Raw genomic sequence first — 26,162 nt, forward strand, 5'->3', positions numbered from 1 at the left:
TAAAAATTCTATATATAAATTATATTTATATAAATTCTATATATAAATTATATTTATATAAATTCTATATATAAATTATATTTATATAAATTCTATATATAAATTATATTTATATAAATTCTATATATAAATTATATTTATATAAATTCTATATATAAATTATATTTATATAAATTCTATATATAAATTATATTTATAAAAATTCTATATATAAATTATATTTATAAAAATTCTATATATAAATTATATTTATATAAATTCTATATATAAATTATATTTATATAAATTCTATATATAAATTATATTTATATAAATTCTATATATAAATTATATTTATATAAATTCTATATATAAATTATATATATAAATTATATTTATATAAATTATATATATAAATTATATTTATATAAATTATATATATAAATGATATTTATATAAATTATATATAAATGATATATATAATTTAATAAAATATAATTTAATAAATATATTTTATATATATATTTATATATAATGTATATATAAATATATATCAATATATAATTTAATAAAAAATATATAAATTATATAATATAAATATAATATCTATATTATACACATATAATATATAATATATTATATATAATATATTATATGTAATATATGTAATATACAAAATCTATACTATATATAATATATAATATATATAATATATTATATATTTTTTTATATATTACATATATTATATATTATGTATTATATATTATATATTTATATATTATTATATATTATATATTATATATTATAATGTATTATAATATTATATATTATATATTATAATATATTATATATATTATATATTATAATGTATAATATATATTATATATAATATATATTATAATATATTATATATATTATATATTATAATATTTATATATTATATAAATATTTTTATATAATATATAAATTATACAAAATAAATATATAAAATATATATTATATATTATATATTATATATATAATATATAAAATATATATAATATATTATATATAAAATATATATAATATATTATATATATAAAATATATTATATATATAAAATCTATATAATATATTATATATATATTATATATAAATATATATATAATATATTATATATTATATATTATAATATATTATATATATTATATATTATATATATATTATATATTATATATTATATATATCATATATTATATATTATATATTATATATATATTATATATTATATATTATATATGATATATATATTATATATTATATATGATATATTATATATTATATATGATATATATATGATATATTATATATGATATATATTATATATTATATATTATATATTATATATGATATATATATTATATATTATATATTATATATGATATATATATTATATATTATATATTATATATGATATATATATTATATATTATATATTATATATATTATATATTATATATGATATATATATTATATATTATATATATTATATATTATATATTATATATTATATATTATATATATTATATATTATATATTATATATTATATATATATTATATATTATATATTATATATTATATATAAATATATATATTATTATATATTTTATATTATATATTATACATTATATATTTCATATATTATATATTTTATATATCATATATATTTTTTATATTATATATTAATTACAATTAAATATATTATATATTTATATATAATTAAATATATTATATAATATATAATATATATTATTATATATATTATATATAATATATTTTATATATTATATATTATATTTTATATATAATATATATTATATTTTATTATATATAATATATATTATATATTATAAAATATATAAAATATATATATTATATTTTATAATATATATTATATATTATAAAATATATATGATATATTTTTTATATATTATATATTATATATATGATATATATGATATATATCATATATATCATATATATTATATATTATATATTATATATATATTATATATTTTATATATATATTATATATATATTTTATATATATAATATATATTTTATATATATATTATATATATATTTTATATATATATTATATATATTTTATATATATATTATATATATATATTTTATATATATTATATATATATTTTATATATATATTTTATATATATATTTTATATATATATATTATATATATATATAGCCTCCTGGTTCTATTTCTCTGGTTTTTATTAACGTACCAACTCCTCACTAAATAAAGTATAAATGCTATAGTCCAGCATTTGAAGCCTTTGATTACTTCAGCCTAATCTATATTGTATTATTTCTTATCAGTCCCTCGAACAAACCTCCTACATTCTACACAAAGTGAACTATTTATTTTGAAGGAAGCATGGCGTAGAAAGAGAAAGAATTCAAGCATCAGAAAATATGGGTTCTGTCATTTAAAACCCATGTGTCCTTGTGGAAAACATGTAATTTTTCTGAGCCTAAATCCCTCCATATGTATTATGAGAATCATAACCACGAAATTTAGGGTAGTGTTAAGCCTAACTAAATAACTTACGTAAAGCACCCAGGGCAGTCCTGGAACAGTAGGGCTCAATACATACTACTATTATCCCAGCAGAACAGTACAACTTCCCAAATCTGCCTCTGTTTACATCATTCAGTTTGCTTTAATTCTCAACCTCTCCCTAGATTCTGACTGTTAAACTCCCACCAAGACTTACTTTTTCCTGTTATCATCACCCTAAAGTCAGTTCTCATATTTAAAATATGATAGTCTTTTTATTATCCCAAACACTTAACATATCTTAAAGTTTTCTTTTGTAGTCAAGTGTAGATATAGTGACCTATGCCTGGTAAGGTGGTTATATGTGTACATCTCTTACCTACTTTATTAAATTCTAAGCTCCTTGATGGCAGAATCTGAATCTTTTATTTCTTTGTATAGCCTATACAGCAAGCTTGTCCAGTCTGCAGCCCACAGGCCAAGTGTGGTCCAGGACAGCTTTGAATGTGGTGCCAACACAAATTCATAAGCTTTCTTAGAACATAATGAGGTATTTTGCAAAATTTTTTTTTAAAGCTCATCAGCTATTGCTAGTGTATTTTATGTGTGCCCCAGGACAATTATTCTTTTTTCAATGTGGCTTAGGGTAGCCAAAAGATTGGACACCCTTGCCAGCATCTAGCATTGTACAATACACTCAATTAAATATTGGCTGTATTATCAGATTAATGAATAAAGAAGAACTATCAGCTATGAAATCTTGTTAACATATCAATATAAAAACATATTTTTTCTCAATAAACTGAATATCAGGATAAACATGAAAAGGCACTCTCTGGCCCAAGACTGCTCTGGATTAAAGTCTCAGGCCCTCACATGCTATCCGAGTGGCCTTTAATAAGTAACTTAATCCTCCTCAGCTTCAGCTTCCTTTTTTGTAAACATAAATTATGTCTACTTCTAGCACTGTTATGAGTTCTAAGAATGCCTAGATGTAATTCCCATAACAGCCAATTTCACATACACTCAAATAATTAAAATTACTTGGGGGAAATTATTTAAGATACATTAAAGCATTATACAAAATTATAATAAACACTAATGGCCTTACTTCCATTACACAATAATAAAATATAAAATTGGAAAAGTTACCACTGGAAATATCTGCAGACTATTATTAAAAATACACCACCAGGATATATTACTTTTTAGAGAACTTGAACATGGTAATAATCATTAAAGAGAATGAAGCAAAGGAAATGAAAGTGGCATATTCTCCCTGGTAAATGATAGTTAGAAATATATTTTAAAAGAGTAAAGTGTTTTAATGTAGTAAAACCATATACGTACTGTTATATTGTCTCAGCAATATGAAGTCTCATTAAAGAGATTTTTTTAATTTTTATTTTTTCACTGAAAGCATAGTAAAGTAGGAACAAATTCTTAAGAATACATGGAAAGGTCTAGAAATCTGCATTTTGAGAAACTTCAAAATGTTAAAAGAAGGTAAGAGTAATTAAAAAATGTATACATCATTTAAGAAGAAACATTATTAGCAAATAATTTTATTGTTTTCTAGCTCCTAAACTTTTAATATCAGATAAAATTAAATACATTGTTTTGAAGTAGTTTTCTGACCAGTTGTACTAGAAAGATATGTAATACTTATTAAATGCTAGTTATAAAATAAAACAGAAGATCAACACCATTAATAACATAGGAATACTTAAATTACTTACACCTCTATCTTTATAGCTTTCTTAAGTTATAGGATCATTATTATCAATATATCTTTTTCTCAACTGAAGAAACAGAGATAACTGAAGAAAAATCCAATACAATAAAAGCAAATGAAAGATAAACAAGAGTTAGCTTAGAACAATGACTTGTACATCCTATAAACTCATTACACTGGATTCAGTACTAGTGATTTTATACCATCATCTGAATCTTCACATTTTCTAAACGTACCTTAACTTCTTTACTAACACCTTTTATAAGATTGGAATGAGACTTGATGATCAACAAAGAAGCATAAGATATCCATCCCACAAAACCAATAACAACATTGACGCCCAGAAAGAATCTGTCATATGTGTGATAATAGGACAATCCTTTCAACGCAAGATGAATTAGCTCCTTGCAAAGGGAGACCTATGGAGAAAAAACATATAACTTGCTAACAGAAATAATAAGAAAACCTACATTTTAAAGAAAGGAAAATTTTAAATTCCTAACAGCCAAACTGTTGTATTAAAATTAGCGAATAACTGTAGATGATGGATTAAGAATAGATTTTAATTGTTCCAGAATCTTCTTTTAAAGTATGAGAAAAATTCGGAATAAAATGAACTTTTTAATCTTAATAAGAAAGGGCATTTTAAATGTAAACTATTTGTGTTGTATACGTGTGTTTGTGGAAATGATCTTCAGACAACTCATAAAAGAAATGAAGGCTCTCTAATATAGGTCCCAAATCATGAAAATGGCCATATTTATATTTTTTATTTTCTCATATGAGATTACTCAAATCAGTTATAAAACATCATTAAGTAGCTTAATATTTTACAGGAGAAGAATAGCTTATCATTTTAAAATCATCAAAAAAAGCATTAGAAATGACTGGATTGGCAATTATTTAGGCAATTTTAGAAATGAAAACAATTCTTTTCTACTTTAAAATTAAATGACCATTTAACAAGGAAAAATTAATGAAAAACAGTGAGATAGGAGTTTGGAAGAGTCAAAATTTCAACATGAATCATTAGACTTTTAATAATGTATAGATAATTCCAAGTGGCAAACATATAGCATTCTAAAATATTATACATTAAGTAGGGTGACACAAACTTGACATCTATTTTCTCATTTTAAAAAATGGTAATAGTTCATTTCTAATGCTAACCTAAAAAAATGTGGGCTGGGTGCGGTGGCTTATGCCTGTAATCCCAGCACTTTGGGAAGCCAAGGCAGGTGGGTCACCTGATGTCAGAAGTTCGAGACCAGCCTGGCCAACATGGCAAAACCCCATCTTTACTAAAAATACAAAAACTAGCTGGGCGTTGTGGCGCATGCCTGTAATCCCAGCTACTCAGAAGGCTGAGGCAGGAGGACTGCTTGAACCTGGGAGGCGGAGGTTGCAGTGAGCTGAGATTGCGCCACTGCACTCCAGCCTGGGCAACAGCGAGACTCTGTCTCAAAAAAAAAAAAAATTTTACCCATAATATTAGTTGAAATAAGAGAGATCTGTCCATTGCTAAAGCAGCTACTCAGGAAATGCAATCCTTCCTTGAGGGCTCAAGAAAGCTCCCTGGCCTGCCTACTTTGCTCTCCATTGCCATATTTTTCTCCTCCCCATCCCCAAAATGATAATCAGCTATTTATGTCTATAAGGCCAGTATACTTACCACTTCGTCAAACTTTCTGTGTTTTATATAAGATCTTGCTTTTCTTAAAATGTTGAACTGTTTGGAATCAGAAAGCAGTCTATATTTAAAAAAAAAGAATAGGTTTAAAGGGTTTCCTCATTCCAAGTATATGTTTCTTTTTTCCCCTTAATTAAAAAAAAAAAGGTAGTGAAAATTACAAAACAGCAAACAAAACAAAACAAAAATAAAAGAAAAAAACCTGAATTGCTGTTGGTTCTCTGAAGTCTTCCAAGAAATAGCTTATAGTTAAATTTGGTTTTCTTGACTCGAAGTTTCAAATGCCAAACTACACTTATGAAAGTCATATAATCCGTCATTCTGAAGAAATGTAATACTCTGGCTTACAAAGAAATTCTGATTAAATGGAAGTAATTAGCAGAACACCAAATGTATGGCATGATCTCTGCCACTCAGTTGTCCTGTGCTCACGGCAGACTTCACATGACTGAGGACAGATCCATCAATGTTCTTTTTATCCCTGAGCCAAACAGGGCCTGAGAATTATCATTATCAAAGAGCTCCAGGCAGAGCCTAACCACCATTGGAAGTTAATGAATAATTTGGATCTATTTGCTATTTTTATACTATATCGTATACCTTCTTGGTTCCTCTTTCATTTCTCTTTCCACCATTTCCCTATCCTGTTAACAAGAGAAATACCCCTAAAAAATACTGCATAACCCGAAACTATATAAAACAAAAGTCATTAAATTTATGGAATGTGGAAATTGAGGAAATATAACCAGAATTTAATTGCCTTAATGAAATAAATCGATATATTTAAATTCAAATTTGAATATATGCTGCTTAACTAAAACCTACATGTCTAAAATGAATGCCTTTACATTTTAAAAATGCATGCAAAGTTATTTAAGGCTATATTAGGTTGGATCACATGAAATTGATGTTTCATAGGCCAAAAACTACTAAATTAAATATTGGCAATTGCACATGGGTCGACATAATATAATCACTTATCTTCTTTCTACTTGGCTCAAGCAGTCTCTGAAGAGATAGGACTGAGACTTGTACAAAGTAAATCTTTTAAGCAGTCATTATTAATTTGGGAGGGGGGAGGGTCAGAGACTTTTTTCAGAATCTGAAACTCTTGTCTAGAAAATGTACATAATCCAAAATTTAAAATATAATTTCAGAAAATTCATAAACCCAGAAGCTTATCTATGAACTCTCTCAGAGTTCTATGGGATACTCTGATTAAGGATCTGTGCTTTGGCTTGGGACAGTGGTTCATGCTTGTAGTCCCAGCACTTTGGGAGACCGAGGTAGGAGGACCACTAGAGGTCAGGCGTTCGAGACCAGCTTGGGCAACAAAGCAAGACCTCATTTCTACAAAAAATAAAAAGAGGATATGTGCCTACTCTAAGAGCTCCCAGATATTCCAACTCAGGGGAACCCAACCACACTGGGTTCTCATGTTGCAGACTGCAGGAAAATTCCCCACCACTGGACTCACCGGGATTTGGAGGGAAAAGGTGCCACAAGGCAAAAACATATGAAAGAAAAACAAGTTACTTTAAAATGTTGCTTTGATCCAGTTCTCTGTCCCTTCAGACACCATACATTTTGAAGTGTTTTCCCAGAAGCCTTAGTATAGCAATTACTGTGCCAAAGTGCATAGGCATTTTTTGGAAGGCTATATCTAGGTTGAATTTCCCAAATTTCCATAAAAGCTTTCTAGTTGGCCTCCTTCCTCTTGCTCTGATCCACTCAGCTTCCTAAAATACTGATTGCATCCCCTTACTTACAATTGATATGGGCCTCTCACTGTCTACTTCATCAATTCTAATCTTCCTGGACTATTGATGACCCTCTGCTGCTATTTCACTTAATTTCCCATTATCGCAAATGTGTACCCTCAGCTGCATAATGGTGAAACTCTTCAAGCTTCACCTATCTGGTATCATAAAGATCTTCCCCTCTTTGCTTTCTAAAATCAAATATTCATCATCCTTTATGGTCTACTCCAAATCTCACTTCACATCATTAGCACTTCAGTTAGTGGTCTAATGATCAGTTTATTTCTCTTCAATTAAATTTTAACCTCCATGTGGGCCAAGATAATGTCTTATATTCCATTAATATCCACAATAATACTTAGCAAAGTGCTAAAGCACATAAAATGAATCAATAAATCTTGAATACAATGCTATCAAAATATTGCAGACCTAAAAAAGGAAGAAAAATAAGAGACTAACATACATTGCCATTTGTAATGTACCTAAAATTTTAAATAAAAAGAAAGAAAAAAAAGCTTGTCTGAAGCTAAATTACTTAAGCTAATTTAACAGACATTCTGTTAAGTGAAGTCTTATGAAGAATGAGAGAAAAAAATTCTCAAGGAGAAATATTTACATTATATATTATGTTATGTTATATTATATTGGAAGTATTAAGGTAAAGAAACAGGAGTCAGGGTAATTTATAAATTTTTCCTAAATGCACTATTTATAAAACTTGGGACATGCGAAAGGTAGACATATCAAAGATTTGCAACATATCTGGAATTCACCAAATGTTCTATACAAGCCTCACTGTATCACCATGACATTAAAGACTCTCATACACTTGTCCCCAAATACAAGTTTTATTTTTAGTTTTCCATCAAATTGAGAGGGGATATAAGTAAATTTTCTTGGTATCTGTACTTTAAACATAAAGAGGTTTTGTAAGAAATATAAAGTCTAGAATATAGAGTACAATATGTTCAGATTTATGTAAACAAAACCAAATAACAACAAAATAAATGGGGGTTGGCAGGGGAGTAATTAAAGGAATGCCATATATGAACTAAAATGAACAAGGGAGATCTACACATATAAACATGGATAAATCCTGAAAACCAAACTAAATGGAAGAAAGAATTGTTAAATAAAATACATTTTTAAAATAGGGATTGAAGTGTATTACACCATTTTATTCCCCATCCCCCCCCAAAAAAAGAATCTAAATATGGTAAAATGTTCACATTTTCTTAAACCTGAGTTGTGGGTACAACAATTTTTATTATATCCTCTATTCTTTTCAGCATGTTTGAAATATTTTATAAATAAAACTTGAAATATAACAAGAAGGATATACATATATCATGTATACATATGTATTCTTGTCTACTTCATCAATTCTATTCTATCAATTCTTGTCTACTTCATCAAAGCTATATTTTTTAGCTCCCACATATGAGCGAGAACATGTAAAATTTGTCTTTCTGTGGCGGCCTTATTTCACTTAACATAATGATCTCCAGTTCCACCCATGTTGCTGCAAATGACAGGATTTCATTCTTTTTTATGAATGAATAATATTGTGTCATGTATATATACCATATTTTGTTTATCCCTTAATCCACTGATGGGCACTTGGATTGATTCCATATTTTAGCTACTGCAAGTAGTACTGCAATAAACATAGGAGTACAGATTATCTCTTCAATATATTGATTTCCTTTCTTTTGGATATTATTGGATATTATTTAGATTGTATTCCTGTATATATGTATACATGATATAGATAGATAGATAAATACATAATAAACTGCAACTTTGCCTTCAAAGAAAAAGACTATAAGACTGGAACACAGGAGGAAAAGTGACTTTTTATTATTGTTTGTATAAATTTTATTGTGTGCATGCATTACTTGTTCATTAACACTTTTAAATAAAATGATTAGAACACTAAGATTTAACCATAGCTTCTGGTTATGCCAGAGAAGCTTTGGGCATAGCAATGCTCCCACCAAGAACAGCTAGAAAGCCCAATAAAATAAATTTGAAGGTACCAAAACAATCAAGTAATGAAAGGCTACGATCCTAGAGAGAAGGAAACAACAGGGAAGTAGTCCAAAATTCTACAAACTGTATCTTTGAGGGAATCTACCATTCTTATTCTTGGCACAAAGCAAAAGGCTGAGAATTCGGGGATATAGCTGCTGCCAGGAAGTAGAGAATCCAAGAGTCTTTGGCAATCTTGGAAGACTGGAGGGATAAAAATTAAAGTTTTTAGCTGCTAATGCAGCCAGAACTTGAGGACCTAAAAAGGAAGAAAAATAAGAAAATAATATACATTTTCATTGTGGATTTTTTAAGAAAGACATTTTAAAAGTGCATCTGGAATTTTAAACTAACAATATTCTGAGGTGAAATCTTAAGAAGAGTGAGAGAAAGAGCTTTTATAAGAAAGAAATATTATATTATACTATATTATTCAGACAACTCAGGTAAAGAAAGAAAGGCCAAGTCTTGGTGAGAAAAGAGGTGAAAAAAAAAGGTAAGTCTGACACTGATTTGTATAGAACAAGAGGACAAGAAGCTAAGAAGAATGCCCCTGAAAAGCAGACAGAAGTTTTTGTAGTCTCAAGATGTACAAGAGACAAAAATTGGTATTCAGTGATCACCAGAGAAGAAAGGTTCTAGATAATACAAGGTCTGTATTGGGATCCCTGAGATACTACACTCTAAGAACAGAGACAAACCAGAGGTCAAAGGAGGCTCAAAATCGCAGCACAGCCTTGAGTCAGCCACTACTCTTTGTGGCCATCAGAGGATAAAGTAAAACCTCTCTGGAGAAAAATGAGATAATCCAGAGATTCTAAAATTTTAATATATAAAGATAAGGATTCATTTAAAAACTACCAGACTTAACAAACAAGACCAATTGAAAAAAAAAATAGAAACAAACTCACAAATGATTTGGTTATTGGTATTATCAGGTACAGATGCTAAAATAATTATGGTTAATAATGTCAAGAAGACAAGACAGAAAATTGTACCAAATAACAGAATCTATTTTTTTCATAATCAAAATGGAAGTTCTAGAATTTAAAAGCATTTAAAAACTGAAATTAAGAACTCAATAACAGCAATCTAGACACAACAGAAGAGAAATCTGGTGTAACTCTTGACAGAATCAGTAGAAAATATCTTGCCTGGGCTGGGTGCAATGGCTCATGCCTGTAATCCCAACACTTTGGGAGGCCAAGGTGGGCAGATCACTTGAGGTCAGGAGTTTGAGACCAGCCTGGCCAACATGGTGAAACCCAGTCTCTACTAAAAGTACAAAACTTAGCCGGGTGTGGTGGTGCGTGCCTTTAAACCCAGCTACTCAGGAGGTTGAGGCAGGAGAATCGCTTGAACCTGAGAGGCACAGGTTGCAGTGAGCCAAGATGGTGACACTGCACTCCAGCCTGGGCAACACAGTGAGACTCTGTCTCAAAAAAAAAAAAAAAAGAAAGAAAGAAAGAAAGAAAAAGTAAAAAGAAAAGAAAATAACTTGCCTGAAGCTTGAAGAGCAAAAAAGACAGAAAAATACTAAAAAGATTATACAAATAGAATGCGAGTCATGATGAAACAGGTCTAATATGAATGTAATTGGAATCCCAGAGACGGAGAGATGGAATATGGCAGAAGCAACATCTGATAAGATAAAGGCCAAGAACTTTACAAAACTAATGAAAGATACTAATCCACAGATTTAAGAACATCTACAAACCCCAAGCAAAATAACTACAAAGAAAACCATGTATATGGACAGGGCAGTAAAACTGCCGAAAACCAGTCAAAGAGAAAATCTTAAAAGCAGCTGGGGGAAGGGGAAGGGGAAGGGGACAAATTGCCTTCAAACAAATGACATTAAAACAGTTGGTTGCTGAACAGGAATGATGGAATGACATCTTTAAGTTGCTGAAAGAAAATAACTGACAATCTAGAATTTCACTTGAAAAGATGTTTGAAAAGTAAAGGTAAAATAATGAATTTTCAAACAAATAACAACAGAAAAATATCTTTCATTGGCAAATACCCTTGAAAAGAAATGTCATATCATAGACAAGAAATACAGAAATGTGGAAAGGAATGAAGAGCAAAAGGCACAGTGAATATATGAGTAAATCTAAATAAATGTTGATAATACAAGGCAAAAAGTTGAAATGTAGCAATATATTTATAATTAAAATATATAACAATAACATCAAAGGTATGAAAGTTATTTAAAGTTAATTTACATTAATTTATATTAAACTAATAATGAGCCCAAAATGCTTGTCATAATCTGTAACATAACCATTAAAAGGATGTATAAATAACAAGCCAATATGTTGGCAGGGGAGGGCTGGAAAATTAAAATAATTTAAAATAGTTAATTTATCCTGCAAAAAACAAAATAAAACAGAAAAAGGAACATAAAACAGATGGGATAAATAGAAAACAAACCCAAATATATCAGTTATTATAGTAAGTATAAATGGTCAGAAAACAACTAAAAGAAAAAAAGTAGAATACTGGATAAAAAAACAAAAACAACAAAGTCAATTATGTGCTACTTACAGAAGACATACCTTAAATATAAGAACATCAAAATGTTAAAAGTGAAAGGATATGAGAAAAGACATAACACACAAATACAAACAATGCTGCTGTCATCATACTAACACAAGTCAAGGCACTGACTTTAAGGCAAAAGTCTTAAGATAGGGTTAGGGCATTGGCAAGGGCATTTGCCAATGACACACTAGAATGCAAAGACTAAGGTAATGCTGAGAGATGATGTAAGGCACAATAGAAAGCCAGGGATATTTCTGAAGAAGAAAAGGCTACAATAGCAGCCAGCAGTGTCATTTTAGTCTTACGAAAAGTTGTTCTAGTAAGTCACATAGAGAGTTGGCATCACACTTCCTGTGCCCAGACCTCAGAATTCACCCATCAAACCATGGAGGTAAAAAAATTCCCATTCTAAACCTTATTCAGGAAATAAATCCAAGCACTTTACACATTTTTATCACTAAAAGCTGATAATCTATTGAATATTATTCAATAAATATTGAATATTTTATTGTTATACATGAATTAACACATAAATTATTCCATGATGCAGAAAAGTTTCTATTTCTGAAGGGCATAACCTTTTGCAGGGAATTCTATTTATCTGAATGGATGGTAAGAACATTTCCTATCTACTTTTTTAGCTCCCACATATGAGTGAGAACATCTAAAATTTGTCTTTCTGTGTCACTCTTATTTCATTTAACATAATGATCTCCAGTTCCACCCATGTTGCTGCCAGTGACAGGATTTTATTCCTTTTTTATGAATGAATAATATTGCATCATGTATATATACCATATTTTCTTTATCCCTTAATCTACTGATGGGCACTTAGATTGATTCCATATTTTAGCTACTGTGAGTAGTACTGCAATAAACACAGGAGTGCAGATTATCTCCTCAATATATTGATTTCCTTTCTTTTAGATATATATATACCTAGTAGTGGAATTGTTGGATCATATGGTAGTTCTATATTTAGTTTTTTGAGGAACCTCCAAACTGTCTTCCATGGTGGTTGTACTAATTTACATTCCCACCAACAGTACACAAGGAGCAGAGAGCAGACTGGTGGTTACCAGAGGTTAGAAAAGTAGAGGGGAGAAGGCAACGAAGAGAGGCGGATTAATGGGTATAAATAACACAGTTTGATAGGAGAAATAAGACCTGGTGTTCAATAGAGCAGTAGGATGACTATGGTTAACATTAATCTATTATACATTTCAAAATAGCTGGAACAGAATAATTAAAAAGTTCCTGGTGTACAGAAAAGATAACTATTTAAGGTAATGGACATCCAAATCTCCCTGATTTGATTATATGAATGTATCATGTACCCCTAAAGTATGTACATAATGTATCAATTTTACAAAGAAAATTTTCAAACTAAAATTCCTAGATTACTCATATAAGCTAAATTTCTACTTAACTTCCTTATATTATTTTTATTTCAATTAATATTTCTTTTATAACATTCAGAATCCAATAGCAAATTTTTATCAGTTCCCTCTTAATGAATGCATATGCCTAGCACTTCCTTGCTTTTAGGTTGATAGCACAAACAGCGACAAGGACATCTGGAGTGGATTCAGATTAGCAGCAAGATCAAATACAGGGCTGAAAATTAACTTTACCTAAGGAAAGGCTGAAGGAACTACATAACTTAATATGGTGAAGAGAAGACTTCTGGAATGAAAATATGTTCTCAGATGCTAATAAAAAAGACTCTGATTAGTTATTCTTACTTCTGAAAAGTAAATTGATTTACTTGGTACAAGAATCTTTGTTCAGAGAATATGTTTTCAAGAAAGAAGTTTAAACATCGACACCAAAGAGTTTAGATTCTTTCCAGTTCCCTCTAGACCTATCTTTCTTCTTTTTCCAAAATAATACAAGTTTTAGATATAATATAGTATAATAATGATAAATTATTCATCTATAAAGTCTCTGGGATATTTGCAGTATTAATTAACTCTCATGCCCTTATAAAGAATAAGCCAGCAATGGAATGTAAATTTTTGATTAACAAAAATGACCATAATAGAGGCTGGGTGCAGTGACTCAGGCACTTAGTACTTTGGGAGGCCAAGACAGAAGGATTGCTTGAGGCCAGGAGCTCGAGACTAGCCTTGGCAACATTAGCCAAGCATGGTGTTGCTCACCTGTTGTCCTAGCTAGTCAGAAGGCTGAGGCAGGAGGACAGACAGCTTGAGCCCAGGAGGTCATTGCTCCAGTGAGCCATGACTGGGCCACTATACTGCAGCCTGGGCAACAGAGTGAGACCCTCTTTCTAAAAATGAAATTTTAAAAAATTAAAGACTATAATAGAAAAAAATTCTTAAAGCCTTAATAATTGCTGAAAAGTTACATAAGTGATCAAATCTGCACTTAAATGCCTACAAGATGATGGAAAATGAGGATAATAAAAACATACTGTCTACTGATGAGAAAAAACAAACTATGTCTTGAGTGAAAAAGAAGGCACACTAAGAACTAAATGGCTGAAAAAAACCTATCATGATATTAATTTGCTGATAAGAACTTTCAAAGAATATTACCATTTATTCCATAGACCAAATGGACTTCCTAAAATCAGGATGAAAATAAGAGTGAGGAAACTGAAAGATATTAGAAAGCAGTTGTACAATGAATATCCAATTCATTTCACCTTTTGAATTAAGATAGTAAGAGTCTGATACCAAGTTAGTTTAACAAGAAAATATGGTATTATCCAAATCTATTCAGTTTTTGAATTTTAGATATTAAGGGAGAGTTTGACTAGTAAGGGGCATCTAAAATATTAACTGAATGTTTGGTTCCTATGTTAGGAAAATTAGTTGGCATAATGAGGAATAGGGAAGGATACTTGAATGCAGACAATAGGAAACTTGGAAGGCCAGAGAAGAAGGAGATCCACTAATTTTGTCACGTTATAACTCATTATATCTTTTGTTACTATAAAAGTGAAAAAAAAAAGTGAGACAAAACTGTATAGAAAAGGTTTCTTAAAATTCTACTTTTATGAACTAATTATGAGCCCTAATGCATGAAGCATCATATAGAGAGACTGAAACACTCAAATTTTCACAAAGGTGTTATGACACTAAACTTGTTGGCTTACCTCCCTGACAGCTCCTTATTCAGAAATGGAATAACTTCTTAACAATAAAAACTTACTATGTCTATATAATGAGCTGCCATTAAGATCAGATTTTGAGAAAAATGATTAAATAAACCATAGCAACACTAGTAGACCAAGCATTCCACAGAAATACCATTATTTACTATATTACTGAACTATACATGTGATCTAAATCTGCTTAAAAGAATACTTACCAAATTTCACTAAATTTACTAATTTACCAAAAGATCTGATGGCATTCCCTTTAAAAACATAAAGGTACTAAATTACATAGCATTTGAGGCAGAAGGAATGGCAAAAAAAACACCAGATTAGGAGAGAGACTGTCTAGATTCAAGTTTTAGCTGTAAATCTCACTAGCCAGGTAACTAAGGACTTGGGAGTTTTAGGTTTATTACCTATAAAGTGGAGGAAAACCTGCTTCCCACAACTCACAGGTACCTGTGAATGATATGTGTACAATGCAAATCTAACCATGCCTTAAAATCCACTACTTTGAGGACAAGGTACAAATGCTAAACCTGCCTATGAGGAGAGATATGGCCCCTGCCCATTCCTCTCTTTTGCTCTTTCCTGCACTTCTTCAAATACCAGACATCATATGCCTTAGGGCTTTCTCCAACATGCTTTGAAATTTTTGTTGTGTTTCCTTTCAATGCGTGCGTATGGGAAAACAGACAAAATTTATTTTACATTTTGCCTATTTTTTTTGCTAAAAAACTTTATGTCTCATTATGTGCCTTTATGTAAATCTATTTCAGAAAACCATAAACTACAGAAATACTTCTCTTATAAAAATATTTTTCTCATCAAAAAACATGTAATTATTTTTAATAGTTAAATACAAAAAAGCATGAGTAAAAAATAAAAATCACTGCCAGAGCACATATCTTACTAATGTTAGCATTTTTTGTTAAATTCCCTTTATATATACACACACACACACACACACGTATGTGTGTATAAATATACACATATGTATATATATGTGTATATATACACATACATGAATTTTTAATGTAGTTGTAATCATACCAAATGTGTAACTTTGTAAGTTGCATTTTGTTGATGATTATATTATAAACATTATTCTAAGACATATTAGAACCTGAAAACAGAACATTTAATGGTTGCATAGTCCTTCTAGTAGACATGTTATTATTGTTCAGTTATGTGGTTTTCCATTTTTTTGATTATAAGCAATCCTAGGATGAATACCTTGGGGCAAAGACTTTTTCACATTCACTTCCTGAAGTTCTGTATCACACGATGGAATTGCTTGGTTAAAGATTTTAAATACTTTAAGGTTCTTTACAATGTGGAATTTACTCTCCAAAAGAGTGATTATATACGTGTACACTACAACAGCAATTTGTGTCCATTTAGCAACATAATCATATAAAAATCTTTTTTGCTAATTTCAAAAATGGAAAAAAGTATGTCTAACTTGAATTTGTTTTTCTTTAATAAATACTAAGGTTGTGTTCGGTGTATATTCTATTACGAAAAAACTTTTTTAAGTCTTGCTTTAAAATGGGATGTTAAATAAAGCTATAAAACTAAAATAACTAAATATTTTAAAATACAAATGAAAAACACAAAAATCAGTGTTTTCATGACATCATACATAACTCACAAAGAATAATTTGGAAAATCTGAATAACAATTCTGAAATACAGTAAGTTTTAAAAGTTTTATGACTTACTAGTTGGTGATTACTAGAACCCATCAAGGGTTTTAGTAACCCAATTTTATAACAGTTTACAATTAAAACAGCATGAGAAAAAAACCTGAAAACAAGAGTATCTGGATCAGTCATTGTATCTGTTTTTGGTCCACGCAATTTCTATTTTTATTAACAAACAAAAGCAGTTTCAAAAATATTATTACATATATCACAAAATACCATAAGACTTCACCTGTTTGTCCTAAGATTCTTTCAACATATATAACATTTAAATAATAATTATTATGCTTTCTAGTGATTAATACATTTTTCTACATTCTGCCAGATAAACTAAATATTGATGTCATGAATTCATGGTAAACACTATAGTGTCTGCAAACTGACAAGTTTATGTCATTTTTCTAAAATTTTACCACAGAAAATATCATTTTATATTACAGGTGCTGAGTGATTTATTAGGCTGGAGCAAAAGAACTAGTGTAAACTATGATCAAGGAACATAAAAATCACTGTAATGAAATGCTTATATGTGCTTAAAAGCTTCATGTGAACTTTTTAAAGTCTCTGCATCCCAGTTTCATCACGTATTGAAAATCTATTTTACAAAATGTAAAAACAGGGAAAAACAATATTAGCACTTCTTATGCTTTCTCTCTGTCCTTGCCCAATATTCCAGCCTCTAGTATCCTTAACTGAGGGATTTCACCCAGCCTCACAGCATCAATTAATACTAGGGTATGGATAATTTCCAAAATCGATGTTTAGAGCTCGATTCCTGCTCCTGAGCTTTAGACTCAGATTTCCGATTGTCTATAGAGTCACACCATGATGCTGTTCTACAGACAGCTCAAACTCAGCAGATCCGCAACTGAACCTGACCTCCTCCTATGAGCAGCAGTTCAGTCAATCATAATATATGTCCAACATCTCTCAAAACAGGGAATTTCACACTTCAACACTTCCCCTTTCCCTTACCCCTGGCCATTGCCTAGGGCTTAATGATTCAACTTCCATTGTACCTTAAATCCCTAACTTCCTTCCCTTCCTATCTTGTCAATCTTAAAGCAGTATTTCTCACGGAGGACACTGGGAAGGATAAATCTTACTCTGGTTAGTGACAGATTCTGTGCCAGACTGCCTGGGTTCCATCTTAGCTTCAATGTTTACTAATTCTGTTATTTGGGGGAAGTATCTTTCTGATTCAATTTCCTCATGTGAAAATGAGATACAGGTGCTCCTCAACTTAAGATGAGGCTACATCCCAATAAACCCATCATAAGTTGAAAATATCTTGTCAATTTCCATTTACACCTAACCAACCAAACATCATAGCTTAACCTAGCCTATCTTAAATGTACTCAGAATATTTACATCAGGCTACAGTTTGACAAAATTATCTAACACAAAGCTTGTTTTATACTGAAGTGCTGAATATCTCATGTAATTTATTGAATACTGTTGCTGAAGTATGGTTTCTATTGAATGCGTATAGCTTTCACACCATCATAAAGTCGAAAAATCCTAAGTTAAACCACTGCAGCTGAAGTATCTGTAATAACAGTACCCGCCATATCAGGCTGTTTTAGGAATTAAATGAGTGAACACTGATAAATTATTTAAAACAGTGCCTTGCATACACTAAGTACATAATAACTGTGAATGGGTAGTCATGAGGAAAGCAATGGTGTAAGACCTCATCATTTGCTTGAACAACTGCAACAGTCTGGTTTTTTGGGGGGTTTTTTTTTGGGTGTTTTTTTTTGAGACGAGGCATTGCATCTTCCCCCAGACTGGAATGCAGTGGTGTGATTGAGGTTCACTGGAGCCTTGACCTCCCTGGCTCAAGAGATCCTCCCATATCAGCCTCCTGAGTAGCTGGGACCTATATCCTGTGGCATTTTGCTTACTCCAATTATCCAGGCCATAACAAACATACATAATAGTGGAAGGAGAAGATGGGACTGATGATGGAAATGGCAATTAAAAATACATGGTGCTATTTTCCCAACAAGAAAATGCATGGGAAACTACACATGGAAAACATACCAACAAACTTATAAAAAAATCCTTATGAAATTTTCTAACTCTTGGTTTAGGATATTCATCTTCTAAAATATTTTTTATTCCCACTTTTATAATGTCAAAAACATCTTATAATTCCCACAAGAATTATTCCTGAATTTAAAAATATCATACATAAAACAACTATACATTTAAAAATCACTATACTATTCATGACATTAGCAAAAAAATATATAAAATTCCTGAATTTCAAACTTGGGGAAAAGGATTTGATTATTTTCTTCCCCTCCTTACAGATACTTGTGACTGGTGTGACAAACTGAGGGCTTTCAGAGAAATCATCTTTGGAGATGATGAGATTTGCTCGTGGTAAAAAGTATAAACAAAGAAATGGCTGGAGGCCAGCCAGGAGGAATGCCAAAGAAACTCCTAAATGATCAGACCACAGAGCTAGTAACATAATTAAAACCACTAGGCCACGGAAGGTATTTTACATTTAAACAAGGAACTTTAGAACAGATGGGGTCCATAAGAGATCAGGAGGAAAAAGTACCCAACTCCAGAATCACTGCATAGATAACAGTGTTAGCTCAGGGCACAGCTGGATACTCACATGCAGCCACGGAGATCAAGACAAAAAGAAAAGAAAAAAAGGTAGAAGAGTTCATTTAGGTTGATACGAGGAAAAAAATTATCCTTTGTTTTCACATTACCAAAGTGGGTTTTGAGTCATTAAAATATTTTAATAAAATGTTTAAAATATTCATTAAATTCTATAAGCCCATTATTTCTAGATAGCTATAATATTTTATTATTGCATTTGCATCTATTGTCCCTTAGCTAAAATACATTTTCTTTAATATATTTAACATGAAAAATGTAAGGCAAAAAACAACTATTAAATTTCTTCTATTTGGCTTTAAAATAAGAAGTCATCATAAAGAAATATTAAAATATAAGTACACAAAGATGTTTCACTGGAAATGCAGATCTCCCCACTCCCTGCAAAATTCCCTTCCAAGGACAATGCAAAGCCAACATTGGAAAGCACTTTCTATTAGCTCTCAACACCTGGCTTTCTCTCCCCTTGCCTCAATTCCTTACTCCCTTCTCTCCCTCCCTCAGTGGCATGCTGAGGGCTGCTCACACCAGCTCCCAAGAGCAGATGGTGTACAACTCTTCCCTTTCTGTAGTCGCATCATCCTTGGTAGCTTGAGATTGATCATAGTGAGCGTATTTATACCAATGAAATTGGCAAAGGCTATTAATGGGAGTCTTTCACTCTCTCAGAGAGCTGAGCCTCTTGCTAGCACATCACTGCCATACTTTCCCACCTTAAGTCCACATTCTTAGCTGTCTCAGACCCACTGCAGCCCATAGCAATTAGTGTCAAGTTAATGAAAGCTGGTATATTGGCTGTTACTACCTCAGAAGGGCGTTGAGCTAAAGACTTCTTGCGTCTCCATCTCAGCTGCTCTCTGAGGTATCAACAAATCAAAAGTTCTCTTTCCAACACTGCCTTCACTGAAGTTGTCTTGTTTAACTTCCTATAAATTTGCATCCCTCATCTGTAGGTTTGGTGCTCCTCAACTGTTCTTACAAAAACAGTCACTCATAATACATTGAACTATCCCTTATCACGCTGTATCATTTGCTATACTGTCTATATGTTCCCATTAGACTTTGAGTCCAACAAGGGCAGGCACTATGTCTATCTTTTCTAACATCCAGTATAGTGCCTGGGACACAGTAGGAAAACAATAAATACTGGTTAAGTAAACCAATGAAGCATTGTAAGATAATTACTCTGCAATGGCTGAAATGATGACAAATATAAACTATTAATTTCTGTTGAGAGTTAAATTGTGTCCCCCAAAAAGATCCTAACCCCTGGTATCCGGGAATGTGACCTGATTTTGAAATAGTGTCTTTGTAGACATCATCAAGCTAAAGCACATTAATACTAAATTAGGGTGACCTTTAAATCTAGTGACTGGTGTCCTTGAGAGGGAGATCTGGAGACAGAGACACAAGGAAGAAGACCACTGATGACAGAGATAGAGAATGGAATGATAAAGCTACAAGCCAAGGAAACCAAGGATTGCTTGCAGCCCCCAGAAGCTAGGTAGAGGCAAGGGAAGATTCTTCTCTAAGCCTTTGGAGGGAGCATGGTTCTGGTGACACCTTGATTTTGGACTCCTAGTCTTAATTTTGGACTTTAGTCTCTAGAACTGTGAAAGAATGTATTTCTGTTATGCTAAGCCATGTAGGTTGTGGTAGTTTGTTATGGCAACCCTAGAAAACTAATATATCTTCCTATCAACTGCCCAAATTCAGATTGCCCACAAGGAAAAGTGATGGTTTTACTATTAATTTGCATTTTCCCTTTAATCTATGCATAGTTACATATATGAATAAACTAATGAAGTATTAACTTAAAAAGCAACATGTTTAAAATACAACATTCTACATAGTAATTTGTGAGGAAAAATTTCCTTTATTGATTAAATTGTTTTTATTGAAAATATCAAGTTTTAAAGAATCTATAAACATGTCATGTTTAAGTTAAAAAAAAAGAGAAATGAGTTGTCTTAATCTGTGCACATTACTTTGCTGTAATTGTTACTATTCATTTTTTTCATGGTTACTTAATACTATAGAATAAAGTAAACCACATTTTAGGATTATCAAGAATTTTATCAATTATTCAGGGTCAACTAGTGTTTAGAGGACAAGATCTCCTAAAATGCTGCCCTTTCTTACTCTGATTTTTGTTACATTTTTTTTGCTTTCATATACACATGACCTAATATTTTAGTAATACTTGTCTATTCCTTTTTAGAATGTCTATTTAAAGGGAAAAATATTTTAAGAGTATAAAGACAGAGAAAGCAGGATAAAAATTTATTTCTAGAATAATTTTCATTCCTTTAGCATGATCAATGATATAGAATCATATCACCCTTCATGTCATAAGTGAATAAATGAATAATATTTTTCTACGTAGGTATGTGATGCACAGAAGTTTTTTTTTTAAAGATAAATTTCAGTTTTGAAGCAGAAAATTACATTTCTTACAAATAATTAGTAAATCAGATAGGTAAACTGGTAGAAAGTTTCACATACAAGCTAGTATTTAAATTGGGTCTAAGGGAAGGGCCCTTACCAGCTAAAAGAAACAAATTTTATTAGAGAAACCAAATACTGTTGCCATTTTAGTAGAAAATAGTTTTTTGTTACGATTTCTTTGTTTCCCAAATTTATATAATAATTTTCAAATAAAAAAGTAACAAATATTTTTGCTTCTATTGGCAAGGTATATATCTCCTTCCCAATTCCGTATTTTTCCCCGAACTAAGATATCTCTTAAGAGATCTTTTTTGCTTTCTTCTTATTCTGTGGCATTTTTTCTTTTAAATTATTTCTTGTCTTACTCCAGCCTCTACAGTATACAATTTTAAACATAAAGTGTTTTTCCTCCTTTTACAGATGGGCAATCCTTTTATGCCTCTCCTGGTCATGTAGCTCCACCTGCTGGTCATCCTTCAGCATACCATCACCAGGGTCTACTGGACCCAATTTTAGCTTTAGGTTTTTGGGGTTTTTTTAGCAGTTCTATTTATTGGAATGGATGTGTTATGACTTTTATTCTTTTTAGAGGTCTTTAAAATATCAAAGAGAAAATATACTTATTTTTGCAAAAAAATAGGATATGCAATTACTACACGGCCCTGTTAGACCCTTTTACAAGCCTAAGATAAAGAATCTTGGCAATTTTATTTTTCCTATGTCCTGAAACATTTGCTATTTCATTACCCTAGGAATTATTTTATTATTCACCAATTACTCATAACTACGCTAGAAAAGACTGAACAAGACAATGGAAAAATGGTGAAGATACTATTAAACTAAAATCTAATAATGCTGGTGAAATTAATCATGTCACGAAAATTTCGATACTATGAATTTCCAGATGCCAATGTCCTAGATGAATTTTCTCAAATTAAGAACAGACAAGTGAACAATATATTTCTAAGAACAAAAAAAATGATGCTTATACAAAAGGAAAGACTATTACACAATAGTTTGTGAAAAGAACCTGGGTTATCTTTTTTGCTAAAAGCATGCGTGACAACAGTATTCTTTGATCTTTTATGTTTATAGGCCAACATTTACTTGATATAGTTTCTAAGAAGACATGCTGACATTATGTGCATATATAAAAGTGATTAAAAAGAAACATATGATGTTAATGTGAAAAAACCCACTGGACTAAAGAAATAAAGGGTCGATGGTACTCAGTAAATGGTGATAACTGTTTTTTCTGATAACACCAAACATTAAAGACTTGTAATGCAGAGCTAACATTTAGTCAATGCCCTCAAATATTCTATTTCAAAATACCTCAAAGGAGGAATGAAATTTTTAATGGGTGAAAGTAAATACTCTTAAAAATAATTTAACACATAATTTCTGTGGTTCACATCTCCCTAAATGATTAAAAAATAATTTTCAATTTAGTATTCCACCTGGTTCTGGTATATTTTCCAATTTTATATAACTAATATAATTAATAAATTCTGATTACACTCAGGCACAGTAGCTCACGCCTGCAATCCCAGCACTTTGGGAGGCCAAGGCAGGCAGATCACTTGAACCCAGGAGTTCAAGATAAGCTTGGGCAACATAGGGAGATCCCATCTCTATTAAAAAAAAATGATAAAATAAAATTCGGATTATGATGCTAGCTAATATCTTTTCCATATGACTGTTAAATTTTATATTTTATAGACCTCACACTTTTACTTATTTTTAAATATTTAGTTCTTTAATCAATGTAGAATTTAGTTTTGTGAATGAAATGAGGTTACAAGAGCTAGCCTTATTTTTTCCAAATGAATAGTCAATTTTCTTAGTACAAATCTTTCTCCTACTGATTTGAAACACCACCTTTAGTCAAAACCAAATCCCATATACAGATAGTCCCAAACTTATGAGAGTTTGACTTAGGATTTTTCAGCTAGCATGGAAGTGATATGCATTCAGTAGAAAGCATACTTTGAGTACCCATATAATTATTTTGTTTTTCACTTTCAAGACAGTATTCAATAAATTACTTGAGATATGCAATACTTTATTATACAGTCGGCTTTATGTTAGATGATTCTGACCAACTGTAGGCTAATGTAAGTGTTCTCAGCACATTAAAGGTAGGCTAGACTAAGCTATGATGTTCAGTAGATTAGGTGTATTAAATCTATTTTGCACTTACAATATTTGCAACTTAGGGATGTAACCCCATCATATGTCAAGGTGCATGTTGTAGACAAGTGAATCTTATCTCTTTATGTACTCATGAATCAGTCCCGCTAAATCTTTGTTTGGCCTGCATCAATATTACATTTTTTAGAGTTATAATAGCTTTAGAATGTGTTCTGTTATCTAGCAGAGCAAATCTCTTATCTTGTTCTTCTTTCTCAAAACTAATTAAGCTATTCTCGAGAATTTATTTTTGATATAAATTTTAAAATTATGTTTTTGAGTTATACAAAAATCCTTTTGTTATAATACCATATTCAGTAAGTAATTTGGAGAGGACAGACATTTCTACAATATTGAACAGTACTATCCAACATTTGTTTATATATATTGTCTGTTATGTCCTTAATAAAATTTGATAGTTTTCTTTACAATATACATTTCTCATTATTTTACTGCTGGGTATTTTATTTCTATTATGAATAGTATCCTTTTCCAATTACATATTCTACTGATTTTTGCCAGTGATTAGATTATCTATTTATTTTGATAAACATACTTTTAAAAATATGTTTTATCAAAGCAATATATGCACATATTTTTAAAAAATCAAACACTATACAAGGGCATAATAACTCTTTTTCATTTCTCAGTTCACCAACCCAGAGCAAAAACTTTTACATGTGTTTGTTTTTAGTTATTCCGGTAGTTGCCTACATTTTTTAAAAACATGTTCTTCTTACTTTTTCTTGACTTGATGACTGGGGGTACTTTTTGTTGACCCCCTGTTGTCTCTGGCTTTCCTCCCCACTCAATTTGGCTATATCACATTTTTACCTCCTCTTTTGGTGACCTTGGTTACTTCATAATCTAATACCTAAGGCTGGGCGGGGTGGCTCACGCCTGTAATCCCAGCACTTTGGGAGGCCAAGGCGGGTGGATCACGAGGTCAGGAGTTCGAGACCAGCCTAGCCAACATGGTGAAACCCCGTCTCTACTAAAAATACAAAAACTAGCTGGGCGTGGTGGCACACGCTTGTAATCCCAGCTACTCAGGAGGCTGAGGCAGGAGAATCGCTTGAACCCGCGAGACAGAGGTTGCAGTGAGCTGAGATTGCGCCACTGCACTCCAGCCTGGGCAACAGAACGAGAGTCAGTCTCAAACAAAACAAGACAAAACAAAACTAATACCTAAACCTCTGACGAATTCAACTAAAGATAAAATTCTCCATATTCTGTTTCATGAAGCAATAGCACCGCTACTATTCCATGTACATTTCCTTCCCTCTCTGCCTTCCAACCTGTTAACTGCACTGGTACATTTTCAAGGCTGCTAACATTTGAATTCTATTCTGTAATCATAATTCATTCTTCCCTGCTTTGTCCAAGGATTGACTCTAAAAGCTGAAAACCAATATTTATATCATCACGACTATTTAAATACTGTCCACTGAAAAACAAAGTTTTATGCTACAATTAGATTTTCTCATCTATTTCTTTAAAGCCTTGATCCACATGACAATGTTCAAATGAATTCCCTTTCTCACACTCCTAGCAACTGTTCAAAATCATGCCACATCTGAGGGTGCTTTATATTTGAAGCATGCTTTCTTGTAAAGTTTGAAATGTTTCTTTCTCCCTTAAGTTTCTGATTGTCATTGTTTTTTTTGGTGGGGGGGCAGATGAAGAAATGTATGCTTTCTATGTATACATCATGTCCTTAATTTCCTCCAGCTTCTTACTCAATCC

At 30.8% G+C, this 26,162-nt stretch overlaps 1 protein-coding gene across 4 annotated transcripts in view; it reads right to left on the minus strand.

Annotated features, from left to right (window-relative positions):
* The window catches only part of PIGN (phosphatidylinositol glycan anchor biosynthesis class N), a 139,087-nt gene that overhangs the window by 60,724 nt on the left and 52,201 nt on the right, over window positions 1-26,162 (minus strand). For all 4 annotated transcript variants that reach the window (XM_054461285.2, XM_054461286.2, XM_054461287.2 and 1 more), the window contains 2 exons: window positions 5,948-6,026; window positions 4,512-4,694 (listed from right to left, as the gene is read on the minus strand). In XM_054461285.2, coding sequence (XP_054317260.2) covers window positions 4,512-4,694; window positions 5,948-6,026 — 262 coding nt within the window. The remainder of the gene's footprint in view (window positions 1-4,511; window positions 4,695-5,947; window positions 6,027-26,162) is intronic.

The sequence above is a fragment of the Pongo pygmaeus genome, chromosome 17 (genome assembly GCF_028885625.2).
Source record: "Pongo pygmaeus isolate AG05252 chromosome 17, NHGRI_mPonPyg2-v2.0_pri, whole genome shotgun sequence".
NCBI lineage: Eukaryota > Metazoa > Chordata > Mammalia > Primates > Hominidae > Pongo > Pongo pygmaeus.